Source organism: Bufo gargarizans, chromosome 2 (genome assembly GCF_014858855.1).
Source record: "Bufo gargarizans isolate SCDJY-AF-19 chromosome 2, ASM1485885v1, whole genome shotgun sequence".
Lineage (NCBI taxonomy): Eukaryota > Metazoa > Chordata > Amphibia > Anura > Bufonidae > Bufo > Bufo gargarizans.
In genome coordinates, this window is record NC_058081.1 from 113,721,072 (window position 1) to 113,747,111 (window position 26,040).

The 26,040-nt window shown below is 45.5% G+C and overlaps 1 protein-coding gene across 1 annotated transcript in view; it reads left to right on the top strand.

Moving 5' to 3' along the window:
- Positions 1 to 26,040, top strand: part of IGF1R (insulin like growth factor 1 receptor) — a 180,169-nt gene that overhangs the window by 129,414 nt on the left and 24,715 nt on the right. The window contains exons 11-15 of the mRNA XM_044279434.1: positions 5,769 to 6,055; positions 7,722 to 7,858; positions 9,387 to 9,549; positions 12,200 to 12,305; positions 14,874 to 14,944. Coding sequence (XP_044135369.1) covers positions 5,769 to 6,055; positions 7,722 to 7,858; positions 9,387 to 9,549; positions 12,200 to 12,305; positions 14,874 to 14,944 — 764 coding nt within the window. The remainder of the gene's footprint in view (positions 1 to 5,768; positions 6,056 to 7,721; positions 7,859 to 9,386; positions 9,550 to 12,199; positions 12,306 to 14,873; positions 14,945 to 26,040) is intronic.

Sequence of the window (26,040 nt, forward strand, 5' to 3'; positions counted from 1 at the left end):
TCACTGTGCTCAAATACATTTGTCAGGGAATTTTAAAATTATAATTTTTTGTTTGCTTCTATGTGATCTGTAAATGCAACAAAAACACTCATCCACAGAATGTATTCTAGTGAAGTATCCCAATATTTATAATGAAACAGCATTTTCTTGTGCACAATATAAATGGTGTTGTATAACAGACAACTTAACCATCCAGAACTGCACCAATGTAAGACATAATAAACAAGATCTAATAAATGAATGTATATCACAATAACTAATTAATTGTGTTACAATCGCCTATTGATTATATCAAATGGTGTATAAATTCATTCATAAAATTGAAATTTAAAATTGTAGAATTTATTCATATTCGTTTTATTATATTCTAATATAAATATTTACAAAAAGTATAAAAAATCGGAAAAATTGTATATAAAAGTATATACAAAATAATGTGGATTAATCAATGGGTAGTTCTGTTGTAATTTTAATTTAGTTATGTCCATGTAGGAAATGGATATATCCATAATGCAATTGATCAGAGAAGGAAAAATGTTCCGGTGATTTGTGTAAAAATTAAAAAAGTATAATAAAAATATAAAAAAGTAAAAAATAAGTCCAGTGAATGTGAAAAAATATAATAGTTGAGGTTAAAAGAATATAAACCTATTCGGAATATATGGGTGTAGTTATAGTGAAAATTGATAGGGTCAATGATAGTAGTGGATTGTGCCTCTAAATTTCCTTTACATTTAGAAGTTTGTATCCAATGTAGTTATAGTATTAATATTTTGTATCAAATGGAAGGTAAAAAGATATTTATGTTGGTTAGGATGTAGCTGGTTTACCGTACTGCCGGCTTTGATGTAGCTTTCCTCCCGGCTGTGTCCATGCAGCAGCGTGTAAGCGCTTGTTCCTGTGGTTGGCGTCCTACGTGCTCTTTATTCCTGGATTACAGGCTGCGGGGAGCGTCGGGTAACTTTAGTCGGGGATTGTAGGAATCTCACCCTGATTGATTACCAGCCAGGCTATATTTGATACAAAATATTAATACTATAACTACATTGGATACAAACTTCTAAATGTAAAGGAAATTTAGAGGCACCATCTACTACCACTACTATCATTGCGGAGACCCTATCAATTTTCACTATAACTACACCCATATATCACGAATATGTTTATTCTTTTAACCTCAACTATTATATTTTTTTCACAATCACTGGACTTATTTTTTTACTTTTTCATATTTTTATACTTTTATTATACTTTTTCAATTTTTCACAAATCACCTGAACATTTTTCCTTTCTTCCTTTTCTGATCAATGCAATTATGGATATATCCATTTCCTAAATGGTCATAACTAACTAAATTAAAATTACAACAGGACTATCCATTGATTAAATCACATTATTTTGTATATACTTTTATATATATTTTTTCAGATTTTTTTTTAATACTTTTTGTATATATTTATATTAGCATATAATATCTTAATAAATTCTACAATTTTTTATTGCAATTTTATGGATGAATTTATACACTATTTGATATAATCAATAGGTGATTGTAATACAATTAATTGGTAATTGTCATATACATTCCTTTATTAGATCTTGTTTATTACGTCTTACATCGGTTCAGTTCTGTATGGTTGAGTTGCCTGTTATACAACACCATTTATATTTTATTTTTACTGGGTTCTCAGGGAAACCTCTTTTAACAGAGCACCTTCTATATATTCTAATTTCCTTGTGCTAATCTTCACCATCTTCAAGATCTCTGCTTTCTGTCTGTGAACAGACATTTCTGATATTTGAATACAGAGACGAAGAAATCCTTGCATGTTTTGTCCAGCTCAGAAAGTTGTTGTAGTTAAAGGGGATTTTCCGCTACTTAGATATAGGTGGCCTATCCGCTGCTTAGATATAGGTGGCCTATCCTCAGGATAGGTCATCAATATCAGATTGATGGCGGTCCAAAACCCTGCACCACCAAGTGGCTGTGCCGGAGAACTTCAGCTCCCGTTTAAGTGATGCCTTCCAAACACTGTATAGTCTCCAGCGCCAGTGGCTGTCTAAAACAGCCGATTGATTGGGGTGTCGATCCCTTATCAACTAAGGCATAAATGCTGTCTCAATGTGAGTTTTTTTTTTTTTTTACCTACTGCGCTACCAGTTAAAGCACACCTATCTCCTCTCCTGGCATGTCTGCCCCATGAAGTAACAATTCTGGACCATCTGGTGGGTGCTACCATCCCCCTTGTCGATGGTGTGTCTCTACACCGTCTGGAACTGTAAGCACTGATTGGAGAGTATCCAAGTGTGTAACCCCCAGTTATCAGTTTGCTTATACATTTGTAGAAGGGATAACAGAGGGACAACAATGTGCAGAGTTTTCAGAAAAGATGCTGCAGAGCTGTTAAATTACGGGTAATACAGTTAGATGTAAAGCAGCTATGTCGGGGGAGGTGACAGCTATTCTTTAGAACCACTTACCCAAAAGGGAGTTTTGACCACATATAACAGATAATTTGCAAATCCAAAATATAAAAAAAGAAACCTATATTTTTTTTTTTTTTTGTGTGAATATTGTGATGGTGTGTTTTTAACAGAAGCCTCCCATTGAGTAGTAATAGAGTGGCCCTTCCAACTAGGTATATTGTAGAAGATTTTAACAGTACACACTGAGCTCTATGGGCCTAAAAAAAACTACACACACAAGCCACGATGGCCTAAAATCGGCTTTCGCAAGAGGATGGAGAAGCGAGATTCTGCTGTAGGAGGAATGTGAAGCAGGATTGTGTCTAATCCTACCTGACAAGTTCAGGCAGCCCAGAGAGGAGAAAAGTTTGTCCAAAGGGGGGGATGGTTAAAAAAAACAATGTAACGTCCTGTGCTATAAGGTAAAACGCATCCCCTTTCGTATTAACCTGTTTGTCACTATTATTTGTTTTCAATGCGTAACATAAATTATATTGAATCAGAAAATCTGGGTCAAGAAAACCACAAATTATAACCCGTCCAGTCTATTGTACACCCAGCTGTGGTCCCAATAGTACTCTGTATAAATATGGCTATATTAAAGGGGTTAACTGCAATTTATTATTATTTTTATATATTTTTTTAAATGGTACCCCCCTTCATGGGATTTGGTGATAATGTTGAAAAGAGTCCTACTGGGCCAGTGCTGCATCCCCCGGTGTATTAGGTTGCGGGCACTTCCTGGACCACATGCCGTACCTTCGGCGCGTGATCCTAGCCCAGTTACAACCTGATGAAGGCGGGTTGCCCCAGGGCACTCAGTCAGCCTTGTGCACTGACTGTTCAGAGCGCCTGAGACTGCGTCGGCATAACCAACATACTTCAGGTTGTAACCAGGTTAGGATCACGTACCAAATGTATGGCATGTGATCCAGGAAGTGCCAACAACCTAATTACACTTGGGAGCACAGCACTGTTCCGGTAGGAATGTTTTCAACATTATCACTGAATCGCATGAAGGGGAGACCATTAAAACTTTTAAAAAATGTGGATAACCCCTTTCAGTGTCTTTGAAGAACAAGGCGTGGACTGATTGGGTTCCACCTTTAGATGATAGCTCACTGGTGCAGATTCATGACCGAGAGAACGTGGACAAAAATATTTTTGTTGGCAATATTCACATGGACAATGTGTTTTGGGGTACATTGGACCCCTTTTATCAAGTGTGCTGTGTACGATGCTCCAGGTGAGAGGAACGCCACTAGCTGCTGGTGCAGAGCAGGGTGGGCGTGAGCCACATGCAGCATAGACGCCAATAAAAATATTTTCAGCCACATTCTTCAGGTTGTTAATTTTTGCCAATGGAACCAAATCAGTCCATGCCTTGTTCTTCAGCTGCACTCCCTCACTCCAGCGGTGTGCTGGCACCCACCCTGGAGTTTAAGATTGCATCGGCTGCACCGACCGCCTGCCAATTTACCCCAAGCACTTACTGGAGTTGTGCCCGTCTTGCACAACAAATAGGTGGGCACGACTAACATACCCCCCTCAGGAACATATCTGTACTTATTTACCCTATGAGTGCCTTTTTTTTTTTTGTTGGCAACGAGTATCATGCAGGCAATATGCATCCAGATCCTCCTGTCTGATCCCTAAGGTGTTCAAACTCTTCCTACTGACGGATGTTCCTAACAAAGGCCATCGCCACACACATGCACACTGCTGGGCAGAGCGTCCATTTGTTCTTGGTGTTACGAGAGGAATGGCTGCTATCGTCTTTACTGCGCTGGAATCTGTGTGATTGTCACATGACCAGGACAGATTTCTATCCCCTGAAAGTAACCAGTCAAGGCTCCTATTGACTGATTGCAAGCAGAGATCTTGAGTACAGTAAGGAATTGATACAGAAACTACATTGGAAAGTTACACCTTGAGTGACCGGCCCAGTGCGATTTCCAATGCCGAACCAATAATTGATTTTCACTAAGCATTTGCATCTTCAAAGTATGTGGTCCGAGTACACACAAGCTTTTCTCTAACCATTCTTAAGGTGGAGTAAATTCCTTCGAATATCCAGTCACAATGGCTGAATGCTTTGAACATGATCCCTTGTTATGTTCAGATTGACCCTTAAAATCCGGCATGTTAGTGGCAGCTGGATGCGTGGTGTTTGAAAGCAGTGAGTGGACCTTTCTAAAGTGTAGACAGAAGTTAATTCATCACTCGACACAGTCTCTGCGAGTACCTGATCACATTTCCTGCCCCATTTCTGGGAGGGGTCCTTGGTCGTCCTGTCTATTTGAGGAGTGCAGAAGACACAGCAGCATGATGAATGTGTGTGGTGCATGTCATGAATTCATCCTGCCTTGGCTTGCCTGCGGATTTAGAAAGCAAAATTGTTATCGCAGAGCAGAGGAAGTGAATGTAAGTAGACAAGTGATCCTCATTTGCCCTCTTTTCTAAGCGGTGGAGGAGCGGGCTGGAGCACATCTGACTGGGGGCTCTTCTCCTCCGTATACCTGATGTACACACACAGTGCTCATGTCCCTGATATGTCTGGAAGTATCAAACTCATCATCCAACTCACTTGCCCTGGCTTAGTGTGTTAAGACTGGAGACCGTCATGCTGTTAGTGACTGTTCACACCTGTACATTTTTTACTGAAAATCTGCTCCATATATCTGACTGGGCTTTTTCTGTGCAGCAAATTTTGATGCAAGTTTACCATCCCCCCCCCCCCCCCCCCCCCTCCCCTTTTTTGTTTATTTTTTTAATTGTGGCACATCTGACGCCTGTGCAGGACAATTAAAGATTGGCGTGTATAATGCTTTTCTTAGTAAATCTCCCCCTCACACTGTTTCCTTACTGCTGGTCTTTCTCCATACAAATGTAGGGAAAGTCTCACTGCTCTTCATGTCGGTGCAGGGGACAGCAAGTCAATGTAAAACAGTCCTACCTATTCAGAGTAGTGCGAATGGTCTGCGGTAAGGTTTTCTTTCTTTTGTTGCATTGCTTGCATAATCGAATCATCACTCCCAAATCTCGGAGACTAGAAGTAGACAAGGCCTCACCTAGCGTACTGAATGATTCAGACCAGTAATGGATTTATTGTTCTGATATAAAAACTGTAAAACAAGTGCATTACGTATTTGAAAAGGTTCGCCCTTTCTGCGTTTTCTGGAGCATGTTTTTCTCGAGTAGCTGCTATGAGCTGGAGTACAGTTATTGGCCATGGATGATCTCTTTTGAAGCAGACCCTCTTCCTTCCTTACCCTTCTTTTATCCTTTGTTCCCCTTGCCAGGCCTGATCGCAGACGACGTGACGTGTTCGCTGTTGGCAATGCAACACTGCCTGACTTCACCAGAAATGGCACTACACAAGACCTCTTGAACACGTCAGACTCTGAACCGAACGAGATGGAGTATCTGTTTTTTGAGACAAAGGTGGACCATAAATACCAGAGAACTGTTATCTCAAATCTGATGCCATTTACTCTGTACCGGATCGATATCCACAGCTGTAACCACGAGGCAGAAAGACTTGGTTGCAGCGCTTCCAACTTTGTGTTTGCCAGAACCATGCCCGCAGGTTAGTTCTTTGGAAATATTATTATTCAGCCAGTGAAGGTAGAATGCTATTCACACTAAAATATATATATAATTTTTTCTTTAATGTTCTTTATTTTGTTTTGTATTTTATATTTGCACCAATAAAGCTTAAGAACCCCCACCACCATTTGTAATTTGCACATAAAGGAATCTGTCACCAGCAATCTCATTATTCATAGACACATAGCTTTGTTTCACAGTTTTTGATCTGAGTATAGTTATGAGACTTTTTTCTAATATGCAAATTAGCCGTTTGGTGCAGTGAGGGATTGCTCTCATTGCACCCAAGCTCCACTTTTTTCTGTGGCCAGCCCCTTCCTCGATGGCCCTGTCAATGAAAGCAGCCAGGGAGGGCCTGACCACAGAAAGAAGTGGAGCTTGGGTGCAATGAGAGCAATGGTGACGCCCTTGTTACACCAAATGCCTAATCTGCAAATTAGATAAAAGTATGACTCTGGAATGGAGCCTCAGATTATCGACAAAAGATGAGCAGTGCTTTAATGAGAGCATATCACTTCTCCTGACATGTCTGTTGTAGTAACTACTTGCATCCCCATGTAGTAACAATTCTGGAGAATCTGTTCTTATAACTGTTCTGCTATTCCTCTCTTATTTCTACTAGAAGTTTTATAACTGAATTGTCAGCTGCTTGCAGTAAAGGTACAGAGGGGTGTTACCAGTTTGGAGGGGGTGTCCATGCACAGTCTGACACTAGCAGCACTGACTGGACATAGTGCGATACGTCCGCTTCTGGTAACACCCAACAGTACCTTTACTGCAGACTACTGGCAATTTATTTGTAAGCTTCCAGCAGGAATAATACAGGAATGGTACAACATAGTCATAAGAATAGATCCCCTGGAATTGGTATTGCATGGGGAATGTAAGTGTTTACTAAAGCTAACATGTTAGGAGAGGTTACAGGTGCTTTTTAATCAGGTGATTCACTGCAATGTGACTATGCAAACAGTTGGATAGGGAGGTTGCTGGTGACAGATTCCTTTTGCCTTAAAGGCCATGGACCCTTTCAGGGGAATTTTATTTTTATTTATATTTTGATTAAAAAAATTTCAGTAGGTCTTTACAAAAAAATCTTTAAAAAATGTTTGCCCTACAGGGTTAAGATTAAGCCTAATCTGCAGAGTATCTTCCTTTCAGTTTCACACTAAGCCAGGAGGTTACTGCCCTGATGTAGCCATGATCTCTGAATTCCTGACTGCTCATAAACCTTCATTACAGCTAAATTCTGATCATACTGATAAATAACTGGTCGTTTTATAATTACACGAAGGAGAGAGACACAGTGGCGGCAGCAAACCATGCGCACATGCATTGGGCACAGTTTGGCATGTGTGGCCATGGTTTTTGACTGCTGCCATGTGGGTCCCTATCCATGTAATCCCTGGTAATGACACAAATGATTCAGTTGCTAAAGCAAGACTTCAGTATTGCCCTGACTAGTGATCCTGCTGATCCAAACTTGGGTTGAACAAGATTGGAGTTATTTTATAAAATATCACATCATTTGTTATAGTCTCTATTTTCCCCCACAATAATGCAGAAAATGACAAATGTGAAAGTATTCATGAAAGTCAAGGTAACTATTTGCCAAGGACACTCACTTATTTTGCTTTTTGTTTTTTTAGTTGGTGCGGATAACATACCTGGACCCGTCATCGTTGAGGAATCCGATGATAATGCCATTGTCCTGAAGTGGCCTGAGCCCCCTCATCCCAATGGACTCATCCTGATGTATGAGATTGATTACAAGCAGCAGGGGGAGGTAAGATGCATATAATTAAAGTGCTAGACCAAGGAAGGTCATCGGAGACCTCCCAGCCTGAGGTGAAGTCATTTTCTCCAGGGCCCTCTACTGCTTCGTCCTGTAGCCATGTAGCATGTAATCAGTGATTGAATGAGACTGCAATGGGGTCTTATCCTGTGACTAGCATGACTAACCAATTTTGGATAAATCTGCTGTGCATCTTTTATATCACAGTTTTTCTTTAATGTCGTGTAAGCTGATTTATGTGATACTTGGTCTGGTGGGTCAAATTACCGTTGTGTTTTTTTAATCTGTCTGTAGTCCTGAATTAAGGAAATATATGAAAATGATTTAGTCTTTGAAGTCTTTAAGGGGCATTTTACGTGGGCCAACGATTGGAAATGATTCTGATCCTGATCATTGCCCCATGTAAACATGTCACTGATCTTCCATTTCCCAGGTGATTGCACCTTTCATGCAGCACCAAAAAATTGAGTTTGCCAGCATGTGCTGGTGACAAAGGAAAACTGTAGGCAAACAATCGTATTACCATTTTCCCCTTATTTCTGATGACTTCCACATGTAAACGATATTTGCATGCGACATGCTGTATCATTGATCAGCACTCATTATCAGGTGGAAATCTGCCCATGTTAAGGGACCCGTAAAGGGGTTGTCAGAGTTAAATAAAAACTCAGGCAGCAGCTGTAAATGTGATAAAATAACAAAAGTAGCCATACTTGGCAACTTTCTCCCCTGCAGCTTCCATGTTGTGCTTTGGTCCTGCACCTCTGATGTCATCTTTTTGGCTGTGTCAGTGACGTTTCATGCACACAAGTCACCATGCTACCAATAATTGGCCTCAGCAGTATATGGGACGCCATTGTTGAGGCCAGTGATTGACTGCAGCAATTACGTGGTGTGCACACAGTCGCTTGGAGAACCGGAGCACAGTGCAAGAAGCATCAGGAAAGAAAAGTGCTATCACTTCCTCCTTTTATTATTTTATCACATTTGCAGCTACTGCCTGAGTTTTAACATGACAACCTCTTTATGGCCCCTTTCTGTGACATTTTTTGGTACCACATCGATGATGTTTTCACCCGATGAGTGCACATTCATTGGGTAATCAATGACACCTTAAGGCTCCTTTCAGATGAGCAAGTGTCACGATCCGGACTCGCAGGGCAGCACCCGTCCTGACCTCCCAGCACTGCCGGGGTCACGTAGCATTATATTAATTTATGATGCCATGTAACCCTTAGAGGTCTGAAATGTATTGGCTAACACTGACATAATGTTGTCAGTGTTATTCAATACATTCCAGAACTGTAAAAGTTACATAGCATTATGAATCAGTATAATGCTATGCTACCCCGGCAGTGCTGTAAGTTCATAACCGTTGCTGCGCTGCGAGTCTGGAGCGTGACACTCTCGTCTGAAGGGGGCCTTACACAGGGCAATTATCAGGAACAAGTGTTCATACCCTATAATCTGCCCTTGTAAAGGGGCCTGGAATAATCACACTCTTGTGTCTCTTCTGCAGCTTCTCAGCAGTGAATGTGTCTCCAGACAAGACTACTATAAGATGGGAGGTGCCAAACTTACCAGACTAAACCCAGGCAACTATACTGTGCAAGTGCGAGCCATATCGCTCTCTGGAAATGGTTCCTGGACGGAGATGGTGTCTTTCTATGTGAAGGAGAGAGGTAAGAGCATGTTTGCAGTGAACAGATCTGCTGTGCATGTTTTTTCTTGAGGATTGGGATGGATGTCTGTTCATATGAACACTTTTTTTTTTCTTATAATTGCTCTGTGTAAATATACAACTGATCACATGACAAGTGTGCAAACGCTCGTTCAACAGGTGATCGCTTCTTTTATGTGGCGCATGAAATCCTTGTTTGTCGACAGCCCAGTGTATAAACTGTGATGTGCTGCTGACAAAAAAATATATAAATGAATCTGTATGGGGACTAACGATCCTAATGATTATTCAGCCCCATACAGCCCTGATATTTGCTGCATGTAAAGGCAGCTTGCAGGGGTTATTAAACGCCTGAATATTTTATTCCTACACTACACATCATATACAATAGAGCAGGTCACCATATTTCATACAGACGGTCTGTGTATTGGTTGTCACTACTTTTACGTCTTCATCTGCCAAAAACCATATCTGTTCCACAAGCACTAACGCAACAAGCAATTCTCTCTTCCCTTAAACGGATTTTCTCGCAAAAACCATTAGTGTTAAATATAGCAATAACATTGCTATGATCATTTTTGTAAATACCTTCTATTTTCTGTAATGCGTCCCTTGCTTGATTCCAAGGGGAACCGGACACTGCTGGATCGCTAACAGCGTGGCCGTGCAGGCACTGTGCTACGTTCTTTGTGTTTGGAATCTGTCGAGAGTCAGCACGCATAGCTACCATGCTCACTAGCTCTGGAGCCAGCAGTGAAAGAGGGCGCATGCGCGGCCGACCTCCAACCACTTGTATGGCGCCAACTGAAATAGCCGAGTGGCGTGCTCTGCTATTTTCGACGCTCCCATAGGAATGAATGGGGGCAGACAGAAATAGCAGAGTGGCCGCGGCACAGTGGATTTACTGCATCTCTTCTGCCAGCACTGAGGAGAGGGGAGCAGCCGGGGCACAGTAAAATGTGTAAAGGGGTGTCACCATCTGTTCCAGTCAGCCAAGGATGCTATATAGTACTGGCTGAAAGGGTGCCTTGTCGGGAGCGCGCACGTACATGGGGGGGTTGGGTTACATGATTCAGGGCCTGCTTCTTATTGGATGATTAAACTTGTTATTCAAACGCCCACATCCAGCATGAAAGGGCACACTGGAAGGCCCGAGGATGGCTCACACTCGCTTGGTGAGACAATCCCTTTAAAATCCACAGCAACAGGAACCATGTCCACAGCAACAGGAACACGTCAATAGTACTGGGAACACACAGCATGCCGCACTAGATATGGAAATGAATTCTAAATAGAAAAGAATGAAGAAAAAGTTTTTCTCTTGCTTAATTGGACACAGTGGTTTTTGGCTTAAAAGGAATGTGTCGTCAGAAAATGGTATATTATTTAAGTTGAGTTTTTATATTAAACATAAAAATAAAAAAAAGTAGGTGATTTTCCTTGTCTCTTTGTATGTTTAAAATGTTAAGTGAGCCTTTAATAACCTGATATCTGCTTTTCTGTTGAGATCACTTTTTGTTGAGATCTCTTTAACGTCACAGGGAAGATTACAATGAAATGTGTCAGACAGATGGCAGGATAACGCAGGATCCACCTTTCACAATAGGTGACGGTCACAGCTCCTCCCACTTCCTGCGCAGTGAACTTTGTACAGGCCCCAGATAGGGATGAGCAAATCGACTTCGGATGAAACATCCGGAGTCGATTCACATAACACTTTGTTTGAATACTCCGTAAAATATTAGAATGTATTGGCTCCTATGTTAGTAATACCACTTGGGACCGAACCAGAGTTCGGGAAATGGTCTTTTACAGTAGAAATCAATTTATGAAGTTATTACGCGAAGTCTTGCGAGGTAATAACTCAGCCCATGGGAGCCAATACAGTCTAATACTGTACAGAGCGCTCGCTCTGTACAATATTCAAAACGAAGTATTATGCGAATCGACTTTGGATGTTTCATCCGAAGTAGAGTCCCTCATCCCTAGTCCCAGAGCATGCCCACAGCACCCTCCCATACAGGTCAATGAATATCTAGAGTCTACAGGTTCCTATGGTCTCCGTGGCTGCTGTCAAGCATGTCTCTGAATGCTGTTAACAGCACCTCAGGCAAGATCCCCACCCATCTGTACAGTCGTGCAGAAAATAAAAAGTGAAATCCGATTGGGAAAAAAAGCATATATTTCACTACCTGTTTTTTATTCCCTTTAGAACATGCATGAGACGACTGCACTGTGTGACCGTGGCCTTGTCCAGTCATTATATGGACATTTCAGCTGATTTTAAGTAACATCTATTCTCTGTCCTAAGGCATATCGTTGAATGTATGCCTCTGATGGAAGGCTCTAACAGCCTCTGTTACGACATACAGTGGCATATGTCAGTCATAGACTCCAAGGCGAACCATCCCTATATAGCGCAGTATACCTTTTTATTTTAAATTCTGCTTAGAAATTGTAGTCAGACGTGCTTTTCTATAATGTTAAATAGAAGAGGTGTAAGGACGTATATCAGCCAGGCTGAGGTGAAAGGCATAGTTTTTTGGTGTATGGAGCCCTATGGCTACGCTAAGCGTCTGGGAGCTTATCATCCTGCTTCATAACATGATGGGAACGTGGCTTAGTCACATAATTTTCTCATTCTTCTGCAGTTGTTGAAAGTGACAATCTCCTGCACCTGGCTGTGATTCTACCCGTCACCACAGTGATTTTGCTTGTGATCGTCTCTTTGATCGCCTGCTATGTTACAAGGAAGAGGTAAGAGTTGTGAGTTCTAAGATCTAAGGAATCTGTTCTAGTGATGCACCCCGGAGAGGATATGATTTCACTTGTTGTTTTATATGCACATACGAGTCAATTTAGCATCCGAGGCAGAAAAATATAAATCTACATGTATTATATGATTCCCTTCAATTTGGAAAACGGTCTCGTCATCCAGAGTTCTACACCTGCGAGGGCATGTCCCTGCAGCTCAAGACAATTTCCCCTTCTTGATGGACAGGGACGGACATTGTCAGCCAGCCCTGACCAGCTCAGATGCTATGCTTCCACTAATGGACTGTGCATGCACCACTATACTTCCAGGTAGCGGCGTATGAGCAGTCGTTGCTCATGAAGCAAAGCCTCTGCAATTGCGCTGCTACTCAGCACAAGTTGTCAGGGCTGCCTGAGATGTCCGCTCCAGTCAATGAAGTAGCAGGGGGAGCATCTTCAGCTGCAGTGACAGCCATTTGACAGGGTAGAACCTGGGCTGATGAGATGAATCAATTTGGTAATCTCTAGACCTCGCATATGAGCCATGCAAGGTGCAGTTTTCTGATATTCATTAGATTGTCAGTCGCTTGCTTATTATCAATCATTGTGCGGTTTTGTGGATAAACCAAACTGTTTGGTATTAACAGTAAGCAAGCGATTGAAAATCCAGCTTTAAGAATAATTGAAAACGGTCCACTGTTTGCACCTTGTCCGCCGACTAGCTGCCCCATCATATACAAAAGGTCCACATTGCCTGATGTATGCCCACTTCTGCTGCCTAACCTGCAAAGTAATCCCATAGTTTCCTGTCCTTTCAGTGATGAGGTTTGGTGAATTGTCTTGCTTTGTGCCTCTCTTTTCCTTTTATGTTGTGATTATACTGGTTGAGAAAGGAGGGGTTTCTGTTTTATTACATGTGTTTGTGTATAGTTATACTTTCGTCTTTGTGTCACAGAAGAGTATGTATGTGTCCAGGCCTGCCTGTATTTTATTTGTGGCAATGCGCTTGTGCATTGTGTTGTGTGCAATTTTCTAGATCAAAGGGGAAAACTAAACCAATTCCAACTTGGGCTACTTTCACACTAGCGTTCGGGGCTCCACTTGTGAGTTCAGTTTGAAGGCTCTCACAAGCGGCCCCGAACGGATCCGTACTGCCCTAATGCATTCTGAGTGGACTGATCCGCTCAGAATGCTTCAGTCTGGCACTGTTTGTCCTCCCCTCCGCTCAGCAGGCGGACACCCGAACGCTGCTTGACTTTCAGTGTAAAGTCTGGACGGATCCGTCCGAGCAACTTTCACACTTAGAATTTTTTTCTAAACTATAATGCAGATGGATCCGTTATGAACTTCATTATAGGTGCGGATCCGTCTGTGCAGACACCAGATGGATCCGCTCTGAACGCAAGTGTTAAAGTAGCCTTAAAAGCACTTCGCCCATAAACATTTTTCTTATTAAAATGGTTATCCAGGAAAAGATATTGATGACCTATTCTCAGAATAGCAATCACAACACGGTCACGGCAGCATCTCCGGTTCCATCTTTATCTCGTGTACTTAAAAAGAATGTGTTCGAAACGTTTTTTTAAGTACAAGAAAGATGGAACCGGAGATGCTGCCGTGACCGTGTTGTGATTGCTGATCTGTGGACTGCTGAGGATCTGCGGTCGTGGTTGGACTGGTGCATTCAATTGTGGTCGGTGAGGTCTGTGGGTGCTGCTCTTCAATTTTTATTTTACACTATCCTCAGGATAGGTTATCAATGTCAGATCTATGGGGCCCGACACCTGTGCCGATTAGCTGTTAGAAGAGGCTTCGTGATCACGGCTGCCTCTTCCTAAGCCAGTGAGGCCACTGTATATCAGTCACATCAATGTCAAGTCAATGGGGCTGAGCTGCACTACAAAGCACAATCGCTCTACTATGTACACACCATGCTTGATAAGCCACCGGGAGGCCACCGCACGCACTGGAGCTCCGGTGAGCGCTGTGGCTTCCTGAAACAGCTGATCGGTGGAGCTGCCTGGAATCAGATCCCCCCCTGCCAATGTGATAATGATGACCTGTCTTGAGTATAGAAAGACTGAAAGATTGGCAGCACTACTCATCCCACGCACTTGGGTACAGACCAGTGAAGGGGCTTGCAAGCCGGATGGTGCACGCAGATGGGGATCCTGGCTGGGGGTCCCAACTCTTCCAGAAATTTCAATAATCCGCAGCATTCGCTGGTAGTTGGTGAAAAAACTGTCATTTATTCACTCAAGCAGTTAGAATACAGCGACGTTTCGACCTTAGTTGGTCTTTATCAAGCAATTGCTTGATAAAGACCAACTAAGGTCGAGACGTCGCTGTATTCTAGCTGCTTGAGTGAATAAATCACAGTTTTTTCACCAAGTACCGGCGAGTGCTGCTGTCTTGAGTATAGGTCATCATTATCTTTTCCAGGATAAGAGCTATTACAAAGTTTCTTCATATTCCACTTTATATGCACTAAAATAATTTCAAAAAATTGTTTGTGAAGGCAGACATGGCCTTTAGTCACGCATGGCTTCATAACCTGTTTTATCCTTGCAGGTACAATGAGCGACTAGGCAATGGAGTGTTATACGCCTCTGTGAACCCTGAATACTTCAGTGCAGCGGAGAGTAAGTTGTTTCAGAGCCTCTATTAACTATGTACAGAATAGTGACGACAGGCACTAGCCTCAGCTACATGTTCCACTGGACTTTGTATAAGGTGTACAGCCCATTGATATACATGTGCCTCTGCTCCTTTGTTTTCCTCTAATGCCGGAGAGGAAATTCCAAGGTTTTGTTTTATTAACTGAGCAAGTTCTAGCGCGAAACACCCTCCTCTCCTCATCTTGGAGATTAACCAGCCCCAAAATATTTAGCAGTTGTAAGCAGAGAGCAGTTCCTACAGAATGTCGCAGGTCATGACCCTAGGCTTTCACCTAAAATACTCTAGACCTGCTGTGTATAAATGTGATGGCCACAGTTCATAGTGTCGCTGAGCATGGAAGATCACACTTTCAACAACTTTAAAATGACACCCTCTTCAAGAAATGGTCTTTAATCTAATGAAAACCACCTTGATGGCTAGAACATCTTATTGATATTCATCCCAGTAGGCTAAGGTCTGTTTCCTTTCTGTGGTGGATCACCCACTATACAACCCAGGGAGATGTAGGGCCCAGCTGCTTTTTATTTCTTTAAAACTCCTAACCTCTCACCAATTTGTAATGGGGTCATTGACTTGGTTCTCACATCTACGTTGATTAACTCTGTGAGGCAGAAAGTGGCAAAGAGAGTAAGTTATAACATTGCCCCTATGGTGTTCCTAGCAGCACTTCTCAGTGTTTGACTGACTGCCTCCTTCCCTCATGTTTAACGTGATCAGTGCTGGCTACTCTATCATGCACAGGAAAAAGACATCAAACCTAGTGTTTGGCGTCCACTTTAGATAGCGAACGTTTGTTCAGCTAGTCCTACTGACCCTCCCCGAGCCAGTGTTCTCAGTATGGAGTGGGCAGTAAGCTGCTGCCAGACTCCTTTTGGCTCCAACTTATGTCCCTTCAGAACAAAATGATCAGGCATGTTGGAAGCCCACGTGTCTGATCCATCCCCTCCCCTGACTTCTGCCATCGTGAGTGAGTTAGAAGACCCCATGTGCATTAGGCTACTTTCACACTTGCGTTTTTGCCCGATTCGGCATGGATCAGCAAAAACGCATCCATTCTGATAATGCAACTGTCTGCATCAGTTATGAACGGATCTGGTTGTATTATCTGTAACATACCCAAGACGGATCCGTTGTGAACTCCATTGAAGGTCAATGGGGGATGGATCAGTTTTCTATTGTGAATCTGTGTGAACCTATTCATTTCAGTTGGGCCCCAAAAGATGCGGGCTTGCGTGCTGTCTGCATACGTAGTTCCATTCCTTGGCCCCACAAAAAAGATAGAGCATGTCCTATTTTTGTCTGCAATCTTGGACAAGAGAAGGCATTTCTATCATAAGGCTGGCCTTGTGCACTCTGCAAAATGCGGAACGCACACGGCCAGTATTATCCGTGTTTTGCGGATCCGCAGGAAAAGCAATCGTGATGTAGTCAGATGAAACTGTATAGACACCTTCACATTGCACTACAGAATATACCTGTAAATGGCTTGTTAGATACTCTTTCTATAGAATTATGTCTGTATAAGCAGATGTGCCAGGAGCTGGCGGAGTAAAGCTTCTAATGTATGGTAATTATCCACAAAATATATTCGAAAAAATGTTTTTGTTTTTTTTCCTGCTTATCCCATAATTACTTTCCACCTGGGTTTTGGTTTCTCTAAGCCTCAGGGAGCTTTAATCTGTTGAGGAATTTACTCTCCTCCTTCTGTCATATCCCCTTAAATCTTCCTGGTTTGGTAGGGTCAGAATTGGCACTTTCTATCCTTCCGCCCTTTCCCAGAAAACACATTTATTGTCACACTCCAGACTGTCTTGTATGGTGAAAACACAGCGTTTCACATTAGCTCACTCTTAAAGTGGACCATCATCTAATGATCTCCTTCTTTTTTTGCTTCTGATATAGCATCAACACATTAAGTATGATTGGGTGCAGTCAAATACACACAGGGGAATTTATCATGAGGGTAATATTTTTAATGGTGTCTTAGGAGGAGATTTATCAAAACTGGGGTAAAGGAAAACTGGCTTAGTTTCCCATAGAAACCAATCAGATCTCATGTTTCAGTTTACAGAGGAAAATGAAAGGAGGAATCTGATTGGTTGCTATGGGCAACTAAGCCAGTTCTATATTACTCCAGTTTTGATAAATCTCCCCCTCAGTGTTGTACATTGTGTCAAATTTATCAAATGCTGTACTTTGTTATATATTAGAACATATTAGCCCTAAACACTTTGTTTAGGACACGTTGTCTAGAAATTCAGCTCTAGGTTATTTTTTTTTTGTTTTTTTTTTTCACTCCGTGCCCCAACGATGTTCGGCTTGTGACTTTGCAGCGATAAATCTGGAGTGAAACTAATTAACTTAAAAGCTAACCACATCCACCTTCCCACCCACTTTTCAAAGTTGGAGTGAGTCATGTAAGAATGCTAAATGTTGCAAATTTGTACCCCTATTGTGCAGCCTTTCGAAACTGGAATTTTTAGGAAGTCTAATTTGGATTAGACTTGGATTAAATTCCTTACAGAATCTGGATTCTGTAAGGAATTGGGTTAAAGGATAACTGTCACACTTAGACCCCAATTTCAATTTTCATATATGTAGTTACTAATAACATGAGATTCCAGAATCAATTACTATTAGACTGAGTTACCCCATATTTAATAAGATTCAGCCCTTAGCAACCAGTCTGCATAAAACTGCAATCTCACTATTCAGTTAAGATGGCCACCACTGCCCTCACCCTGAGGCTAATCCCGCCTGTCCTCACTAGCCAGTAACAATAGCAGCCCAAAAGTGTCAGTAACCAGAGCCCTCCCCCTAAAGGGTTAATCTCCTGCAGCACAAAGGGGTCCTCTTACCACATGTTGCTTTCATTTATACACTGGACAGACGGCAGATCTCACTTCCCTGCTCTGCGCTGCTTCAACTCTGCATTCTCCAGCTCTGCTGAGTGAGGGAGCGTCTGCCAAGTGCAGGGACAGGGAGAAGTGCACACAGCCCAGGCACTGTTATCAGCTGCTGGGGAGGACCTGGCTTTAATCATTTACTTACAGTCCCTGGCTGTCTGTAATCTGACCTTGCAGGCTGCGTGCTTCTGCGTCCTCCGTCCTAAAACACATAGACGGACCATGCCTAGCAACACTATTTTAAGCAGAGGTAAAAGTAGGCAGTACAGGGAACAAAACTGTGGAATTAAGGGGTAATTGAATACACAGTGAAAAGTTGAAATAGGGCCACCAAGGAGATATTAATCACCACAATCCAATACTCCCCCCAAAAAAATAAAAAATGACAGTTATACTTTAAAACGCAGCACTGGTCACAACAGATTGTTGCCTTGGTACAGTGTGATAGTCATACAATATGTCAGGGCAGCATAGTGTGTATTTTATATAAACAGTATGCCCCCATCACTACCCCAGAGATTGGGAAAGCTGGGTAACCACTGTGAGGAGATGTAATACAGACGCAGAATACTAAATCCTCCTCCTCGCTTGTAAATAGTGCCCTTGCCTTTCAGGGTTATGGAAAGCCGGGCTTCCACCATGTGGAACTGTAATAGACTGTAGAATACTGAATCTACCAAGATAAAACCTGCTCCCATTCCTAAATATTGCCATAACTAGGCAGATTTCCCTCTTTGGCTCCTGGGAAAGCTGGGTTACCACCACGTGAAGTTGTAATATAAAGTGCACAATATTACATCTAACAAGATAACTCTTCCTCCCCACTCAAATATAATAAAAGTATAATCCAGACAATGCTAGTAAGTGCGGTGTGTCAGTTTGCATTCATTTGTCATTTGATGTAAATGGCTCTTCCATTATTTTGTTTTCCTTCTATAATGGAAAGTTTTTGTGATTTATTTATATATTTTTTTGTGCCATTACATTTTTTGCAATTGCAAAAAAATATATATATATTTCTGCTTTTATCCTCTTTAAAACAAACACTGTTATATAGAGAGAAAAATATTATTCAGATATTTAGTCATAGAAAATCCTCTTATTAATAACAGTGAACTCTGTAGCCTTTGTATTGGATGCATCTGCATCAGATACAGAAGCTTCTAAGTTCAAGACCTGGCAGTGACCGGGACAGTATAAAAGTTAAATATACAGGGGTAACCCCAAGCATTGAAGATGACACAGTCACAGTCTGCTCATAGTGCTGAGCAGGGAAGATCCATATAGGGAGTCAGTCACAGAGCAGCCTATGTATGGAGCCAGATGAGACAAAATGCCGTGCCTAAGGCTTAAAGGGAGTCTGTCACCACAATATGAACATATATAGCACTTACATTCTCCTGTAGCACACCTATATATGAATGTAACGGTACCTTTGTTATTTTCTTTATACTTGCAGAAGCAGGAAAAACAACGTATAATTCATATCCAAATGAGCACTTGCAAGTGCCCAGGGGCTGCGTTCACGGTGTAGGAGCCCAGGCTGCTCTGCCTCCTTTCATGGTTACGCCTCCCCAGCCTCTGCCTTTGCCCGCCCTCCTATTCCCTTGCGTCATCCCTAGGTCCGGCCGAGATCCCCCGCCTTGCCGGGAACGGCATTGCTTCAACTAGTGCGCATGCGCCAGCCAACGGATACCATTCACGAACGGACCAAGGGATGACTCAAGGGAATAGGAGGCGGGGCAGAGGCTGGGGAGGAGTAACAGTGAAAGGAGGCAGAGCAGCCTGGGCTCCTACACGGTGAACGCTGCCCCTGGGCCCTTGCGAGTGTTAATTAAATGTTGTTTTTCCTGTTTCTGCAAGTGTAAAGAAAATAACAAAGGTACCATTACATTCATGTATAGGTGTGCTACAGGACAATGTAAGTGCTGTATATGTTCATATTGTGGCGACAGACTCCCTTTAAGCCCTACCTCTCTCCCAGAACTCCTTGTTTAGGGCATTTTGGACACTAGACACATGCACCTAGCCATTTTGTAGCCAAAGATGGAGAAGAGTGTGGGAAGGACAAAATGCTTTGCTTGCAAGATGTCCCCTAAACTACTTATGACAGCAGTTTGGGGGGCACCTTGTAGACATAGCTGTGTGCACTATGGATTAAATTAATTTGTGGTATTTATTTTTCTCGCCCAGTTTCCTTGGGGGACACAGAAGACCTTGGGTATAGCTCATCTCCCTAGGAGGCGTGACACTAAGAAAAAACTGTTAAGCCCCTCCTCCACAGCTATACCCTCAGCCTGGAGAGAAAGGCTGCCAGTTTTTTGCTTAGTGTCCAAGGAGGCAAGACACTCCCTGCTCTGCAGGGCTGTTTTCTCCTTGTTTCAATTTTTGATTTTTACTTTTTTCTTTTTCTTTTCTTTTTGTTCCAGACAATCAGGGACAACAGAGTCGCACTAGACCTCTCTGTTTCTCCCGGGGTCGAGCTGCGCCAGTGCCGGTCATCCGCACTGCTGCCTCCCCCACAGAAGGCAAGGTGGACCAGGGCAGCCCAGCTCCCCTGTATCCCGCCAGCGCAAGGGTCGCCCGCACGCCAAGCCCCTCTTCCAGCGTCCTGCCACTACGGTGCCAGTAGCTGAAGGGGCGACCCTGCTGGAACGGACCGAGGGTGAAGACGGCTATGGTGAGAGAGTGGCTTCTCCAGCCCTACGACCCCCTCCCCCCACCCCTGGTCTCCTGCGTGCCTGACCCCCATACTTTAGCCTATCCAAGCAGAGTGGCTATTGGGTGGCTGGACCTAGGCTGGTCCCTGGGGTGTCGCAAGGCGGCAATCTGCTACAGCACTCACCCATTCCCTCTCTCCCCTCCATAGATCATAAGCTACAGGATGGAGGTCCGCGCAAAGAGGGGGCGCTTGCCGGTGCGTGCTCAGGGCAGCCGCAAAACTTTAGTCCACGTTCGCGGCCCGCTGGGCCGCACCATCCGGTGCTCCTTCCCGGGCCCCGACTCTTCCTGGCCGCAGGGTGGGCTCCCGCGGCCGGCGTTACATGTGCGAGCTATGCTCCAACTAGGCCCGGCCGACCTTCGGTCCGGTCGGCCGGACGCCACAAATTTTGGCCCAGGCGTCGCGGCCTGCTGGGCCGCACCTCACGCTCCTCTCGGGTCCCTGATTCTTCCGGCCGCGGGGTGGGCACCCGCGGCCGGCATTGGCTAGAGCTGTGCTCCAACAGGCCCCGGCCGGCCGTCGGTGCATTCCGGCCGGCCGGGCGCTGCATAGTTTGTCAGGCTTCGCGGCCTGCCGACCGCAATTCCGGCACTCGGGGGGTACTTTAAATGCTTGCGGCCCCGGTCATCCGGGCGCCGGTAAAATTTAGGCCCCGGCTTCACGGTCTGCTAGGCCGCAAATTCAGGCCTCTGTGGGGGGGGCGGGCGGGAACTCTCCAAGCGCGAATTCTTCCCGCCTGGAGATTCCCCCGCCCCCAAGAGTTCGCAGCGCCGCCCCCCCCCACAGGCCAGATGCCTGTTAACCCTTTGGGTACTGGCCGGCTCCTGATGGGCCCGTACGGCCTGTGCCCCTGTATGGTTGCCCCCCTTTCTGCCTCAGGGAGGCTGTAATATTAATAAATAATAATAATAATATAATAATTAAAAAAAAAAATAATTATAATTTTGTTTTAAATAACTGGACTTGTGGGCTGCGCAGGACGCGGCAGCCTCATCATTCGGTATGCTGTCTGTAGGCATGCCCCCCTCTCTTAGGCGGTATGTCGCGCTCCCCGGCTGCGGCGCTGGCCAGGGCATGTTCCCCCTCCCAGGCGTTTTCTTGCCCTCTCCCGGGATACGGCACTGGCCAAGTGCATGCATAAAATTTTTCTGGCCAGTATTCGTCACCCAGTTCTGGTGGCTGCAGGTGCATGGCCCTCCTTCCTAGGCGGAATACTGCACTCTCTTTGGCTGCGGCCTGGCCTTGTGCATGACCCCCCCTTTTTTCTAGGCGGACTGCTGCACTCTCACCGGATGCGGTGCTGGCCATGTGCACGACCCCCTTCCACAGGCGGGACGTTGCACTCACTGGATTCGCTGCCGGCCATGTGCATGAACCCCTTCATAGGCGGAATACTGCACTCTCACCGGTTACGGTGCTGGCCATGTGCATGAACCCCTTCCATAGGAGGTATACTGCACTCTCCCCGGATACGGTGCCGGCCATGTGCACGTTCCCCTTCCATAGGCGGAACACTGAACCTCACTGGATCCGTGGGCGGTGTGCCGCACTCTCACTGGATTCGCTGCTGGCCTTGGACATGTCTCCTTTCCTCAGGCGACATATGTACACTCTCACTGACTGTGTTTGTTCTCTCGCCAGTGCGTTGCTGGCCATGTGCATGGCCCCATCCATGGCGGGGTGCTCGCACTCTCACTGGATGCGATGCTGGCCATGTGCATGACCCCCATTTCTGGGCGGAATACTGCACTCGCTGGGTGTGTTGCCGGTCATGAGCATGCCCTCTAACTTGGGTGGAATGCTTGCACTCCCATGGAATCTGTGCTGGTCTTGTGCATGGCCACCCCTTATTTCATGGGTGGCATTTTGCACGCTCACGCGATCCACGGCTGTCCGTGTTTATGCGGTGCTGAACTGGTACACCTCCCCCTTCATTGGCGGAGTGGTGCACTCTCACGAAATTCGGTGTTGGATGGATTTTTGCACAATCACTTAATGATAGAATAACCCTGTGCATGCCCCCTTTCCCTAAGTGTACCTTCCTGCGTTCTGCTGGACATGTGCGGCCATGGGCATGGCCCCCTTCTGGGCGGAATATGGTATGTCCTACTTTTCCAAAGTAGGTACTGGCCTTGGTATCCCCCCCTTTTGGGGCGGGCTTCTGCACTCTTGCCGACTGCAGTGTTGGCCAGGTACATTTCCCCCCTTTTCTGGGCGGACTGCTTGCGTTCCATTGCATGCCGTGCTGGTCTTGTGCATGACTGCCTTTCAGGTTGCACTTGCACTTCCGTTGGTACGGTTGGACTCTGGCTGATCCTTCGCTGAGTGACTATTTTTTTGCAGTGAGCGGACTTTCTTGTGCGCTCTGTCCGTTGTTTGGGCCGGGTATGCCTTCTCCTCCCATGGGTGGGTTGGTCTTCTCACTGCTTACGGGGCTACTCGTACGTATGCCTCCCTTTCTCCTGCAACATACCTTTTTTTCTCTTGAGTTACGATGCTTGCAGCTAGCCTTGCGCTATCTCTCTACAGAGCTCGTTCTGTCCACCTGTGTGAGCCTACGGTGGTGGTCAACAAACAGCTAATGAATGCCCATTGTGTTCAAAGGTATATATATACCTTATATATAAGTAGACGAGCTCTACTTGTTCGCTACTGCACCGAGCTGGGTGGTACTCATTCCTTTCGTCCCTTCCGCCCGGGGTGTGTTCGTGGTCCCTAGATGCGTACCCGTTCGTCCTCCCGCGGCATTGTTTCCCTGCGTTGGTGGTCACATAGTCGAGAGTGCTGTCTGCAGCGTCCCTCGAATTCTGCGTTTTCTCTGGCGGGACTACGGTTCCCTCGCCTACTACCATTCCTCCTCTTCAGATGCGGTGTGGTGTGAGTCCTTCCGGTTGGTGCCCTCTGCGCTTCAGTCTGATCTGTTACCAGGTTCGGGCCGCTCTTCTCGGGAAGGTCACCCAACTTCTCTTGGGTGCTCGCGTACCCAGGTCCGGAGGACCTCCATCTTGGGTTCTTCAGGGTATTCGCCTTCTGCGGGCGGTGAACCGGGCGTCTCGGTGTAGCGGGGTTCTGCTCTTGAGCTGTCCTATGGCTTCCCTGTTGCCCACCCCTCCTTTCGGTGGGAGGGTGTTATGCCGGCCTCTGTCTCGACTGCCTTTTCTCGCCGGCTCTGTTTGGCTCCCGCTCGGTACAGTTCACTCCGATGTGGCTTCTGTCCCGGCCATGCTTCAGAGGCTTTCCTTCGCTGCCCTCCCCTCTGGGGAGAGCATGGTTGTTCATGTGGATGGTTCCGGTGTTCCTTTTGGCCTCGTACTGTTTCCCTTGTTCACACTGGCTGTACTAGCTGTGTGCCTATTTACCGGGTCTGCCGCGTTCTGTCCTCCAGCTGGGTGCAGATTGAGTTTTTTTTCCATTCTCTGCAATGGTTCTGCCATGGACTTACCTTCTCGGTAACTTGGGAGGACTACCATTCGGTCAGGATTGCCCTTGGATCTCCCACACTGGGACTGTAGAACGGCTTCCGTTCTGGCCGTGTTACTGGTCTGCGCATGATCTCGTTGGGTTTTCACCCGCTTGCCCAGGCGACTCTAGCGGGCTCGTTAGTGTTCGCTCCTGGCCGTGTTTCGTCCAGGTTCTGTTGTAGGACTTAGGGTTTTTACCTGGGGTTCTGTGGGAAGCTGGGCGTTTTCCCCTCTCTGCCTTTCTTTCTCCATGGTTCTGTCTTTCTCCAGTCCGGCCTGGACCTGGGACTGGGACCCTGTTGCTTCAAGTGTCGGCGCTGTCCCTCCTCTTTCAGCGTTCCACGGCCCTCTGGGCCTGTCAAGACCTTCTTCCATGGAGCGGCTCTTGGGTTCCCTTTGTACTGCCCTCCGGTACCGCCCTGGGATCTACATACTGGGTTCTTGGCGCTCCTATCTTTCCTTTGGAGCCGTTACAGTAGTTCTCTCTACTCCTTCTGTCCTGTGCGGTTGTGTTTCCGTAGCCGTCGGGTCTCTGACGGGTGCCTGAGTGGCGGTCCTTCTTGTTCCGAGCCTTCTGTCTTTCCATAGGACAGGGCTGTTCTCCATCCCGTCTCTTCCTTCCTTCTGGAGGTGGTGTTTGTCTTTCAGTTCCGCGAGGCATTCGTCCTCCCCTTCCCGCCCCCGGGAACGGACACTTCACCGTTTGGACGTTGTTTGGGCCTTGCGTTTTTGCTTGGAGATCTCCGGCTCTTGTCGACGTTTGGTCTCTTGTGTTTCTAGGAGGTCCGTGCAAGGGTTGCGGCCTCCAGGGTGGCTTCCTCCGCTTTCTCAGAGTGGCTATTGTTGTGGTTAGCGCACCAAGGGCAGGGTTCTGCCTTTGGTGTCACTGTCCATTTCACCAGAGCGGTCGGTGTCCCCTGGGCCGGAGGCATTGGGCTTCGGCCATGCATTTGTGCAAGGCGGTCACTGGTCTTCCTTGCACACCTTACCGAGTTCTACAGGGTGCATACTCGGGCTTCAGCGGATGCTGTCTTGGGCTGCCTGGTCTGCAGGCGGCGGTTTCTTGATGCCTTCGGGTGCTTCGCCTTGGTGCTGTAGTCCCTCCCCTCTTGGACTGCTGTTGAACGTCCCAAGGTCTTCTGTGTCCCCCAAGGAAACTGGGCGAGAAAACGAGATTTTTGTATAACTTACCAGTAAAATCTCTTTCTCGCTCTTTCCTTGGGGGACACAGCACCCACCCATTCTTTGTTTTTATCTACGCGAGTTTCCGAGTTTGTTTTACCCGTTGGGTAGTTGGCTTATTGGTTCCACTTCTTGGGCTTTGCCTTTTCTCACTACTTGGACACGCAACTGGCAGCCTTTCTCTCCAGGCTGAGGGTATAGCTGTGGAGGAGGGGCTTAACAGTTTTTTCTTAGTGTCACGCCTCCTAGGGAGATGAGCTATACCCAAGGTCTTCTGTGTCCCCCAAGGAAAGAGCGAGAAAGAGATTTTACTGGTAAGTTATACAAAAATCTCGTTTTTCAGGGTTTCTTGTCCCTTTTAAAGGGGTATTCTGGTTATGTGAAGTTATCCCTTATCCACAGGATAGGAGATAACTATAAGATCAGTGGGGTTTCCGACCTCTTGGTCCACACCGATCATGAGAATGGGTCCCTTTACCTCCCCCAAAATGAACAAGCAGTTGGTTGGGAGTGCATGTAGCCGCTCCATTCATCTCTTTGGGAGGTCTGTGGATAGGGGTTAACTTTACATAATTGCAATATCCTCCAGAATAAATAATGTCCCTCTGTAGTGCTCCAGTGTATGTATTGTCCCCACCCCACCACAGGCACGCGCAGGAACACTTGGCTCTCGCTCCACACTGGAGGCAGAAGGGGCAGACGCTCACAGCTTTGTTGGGAGCATCAGGTCCTGCTACCTCCAGTGCAGAGCAAGTGTTCCTGTGCGTGCCTGTGGTGAGGTGAATATT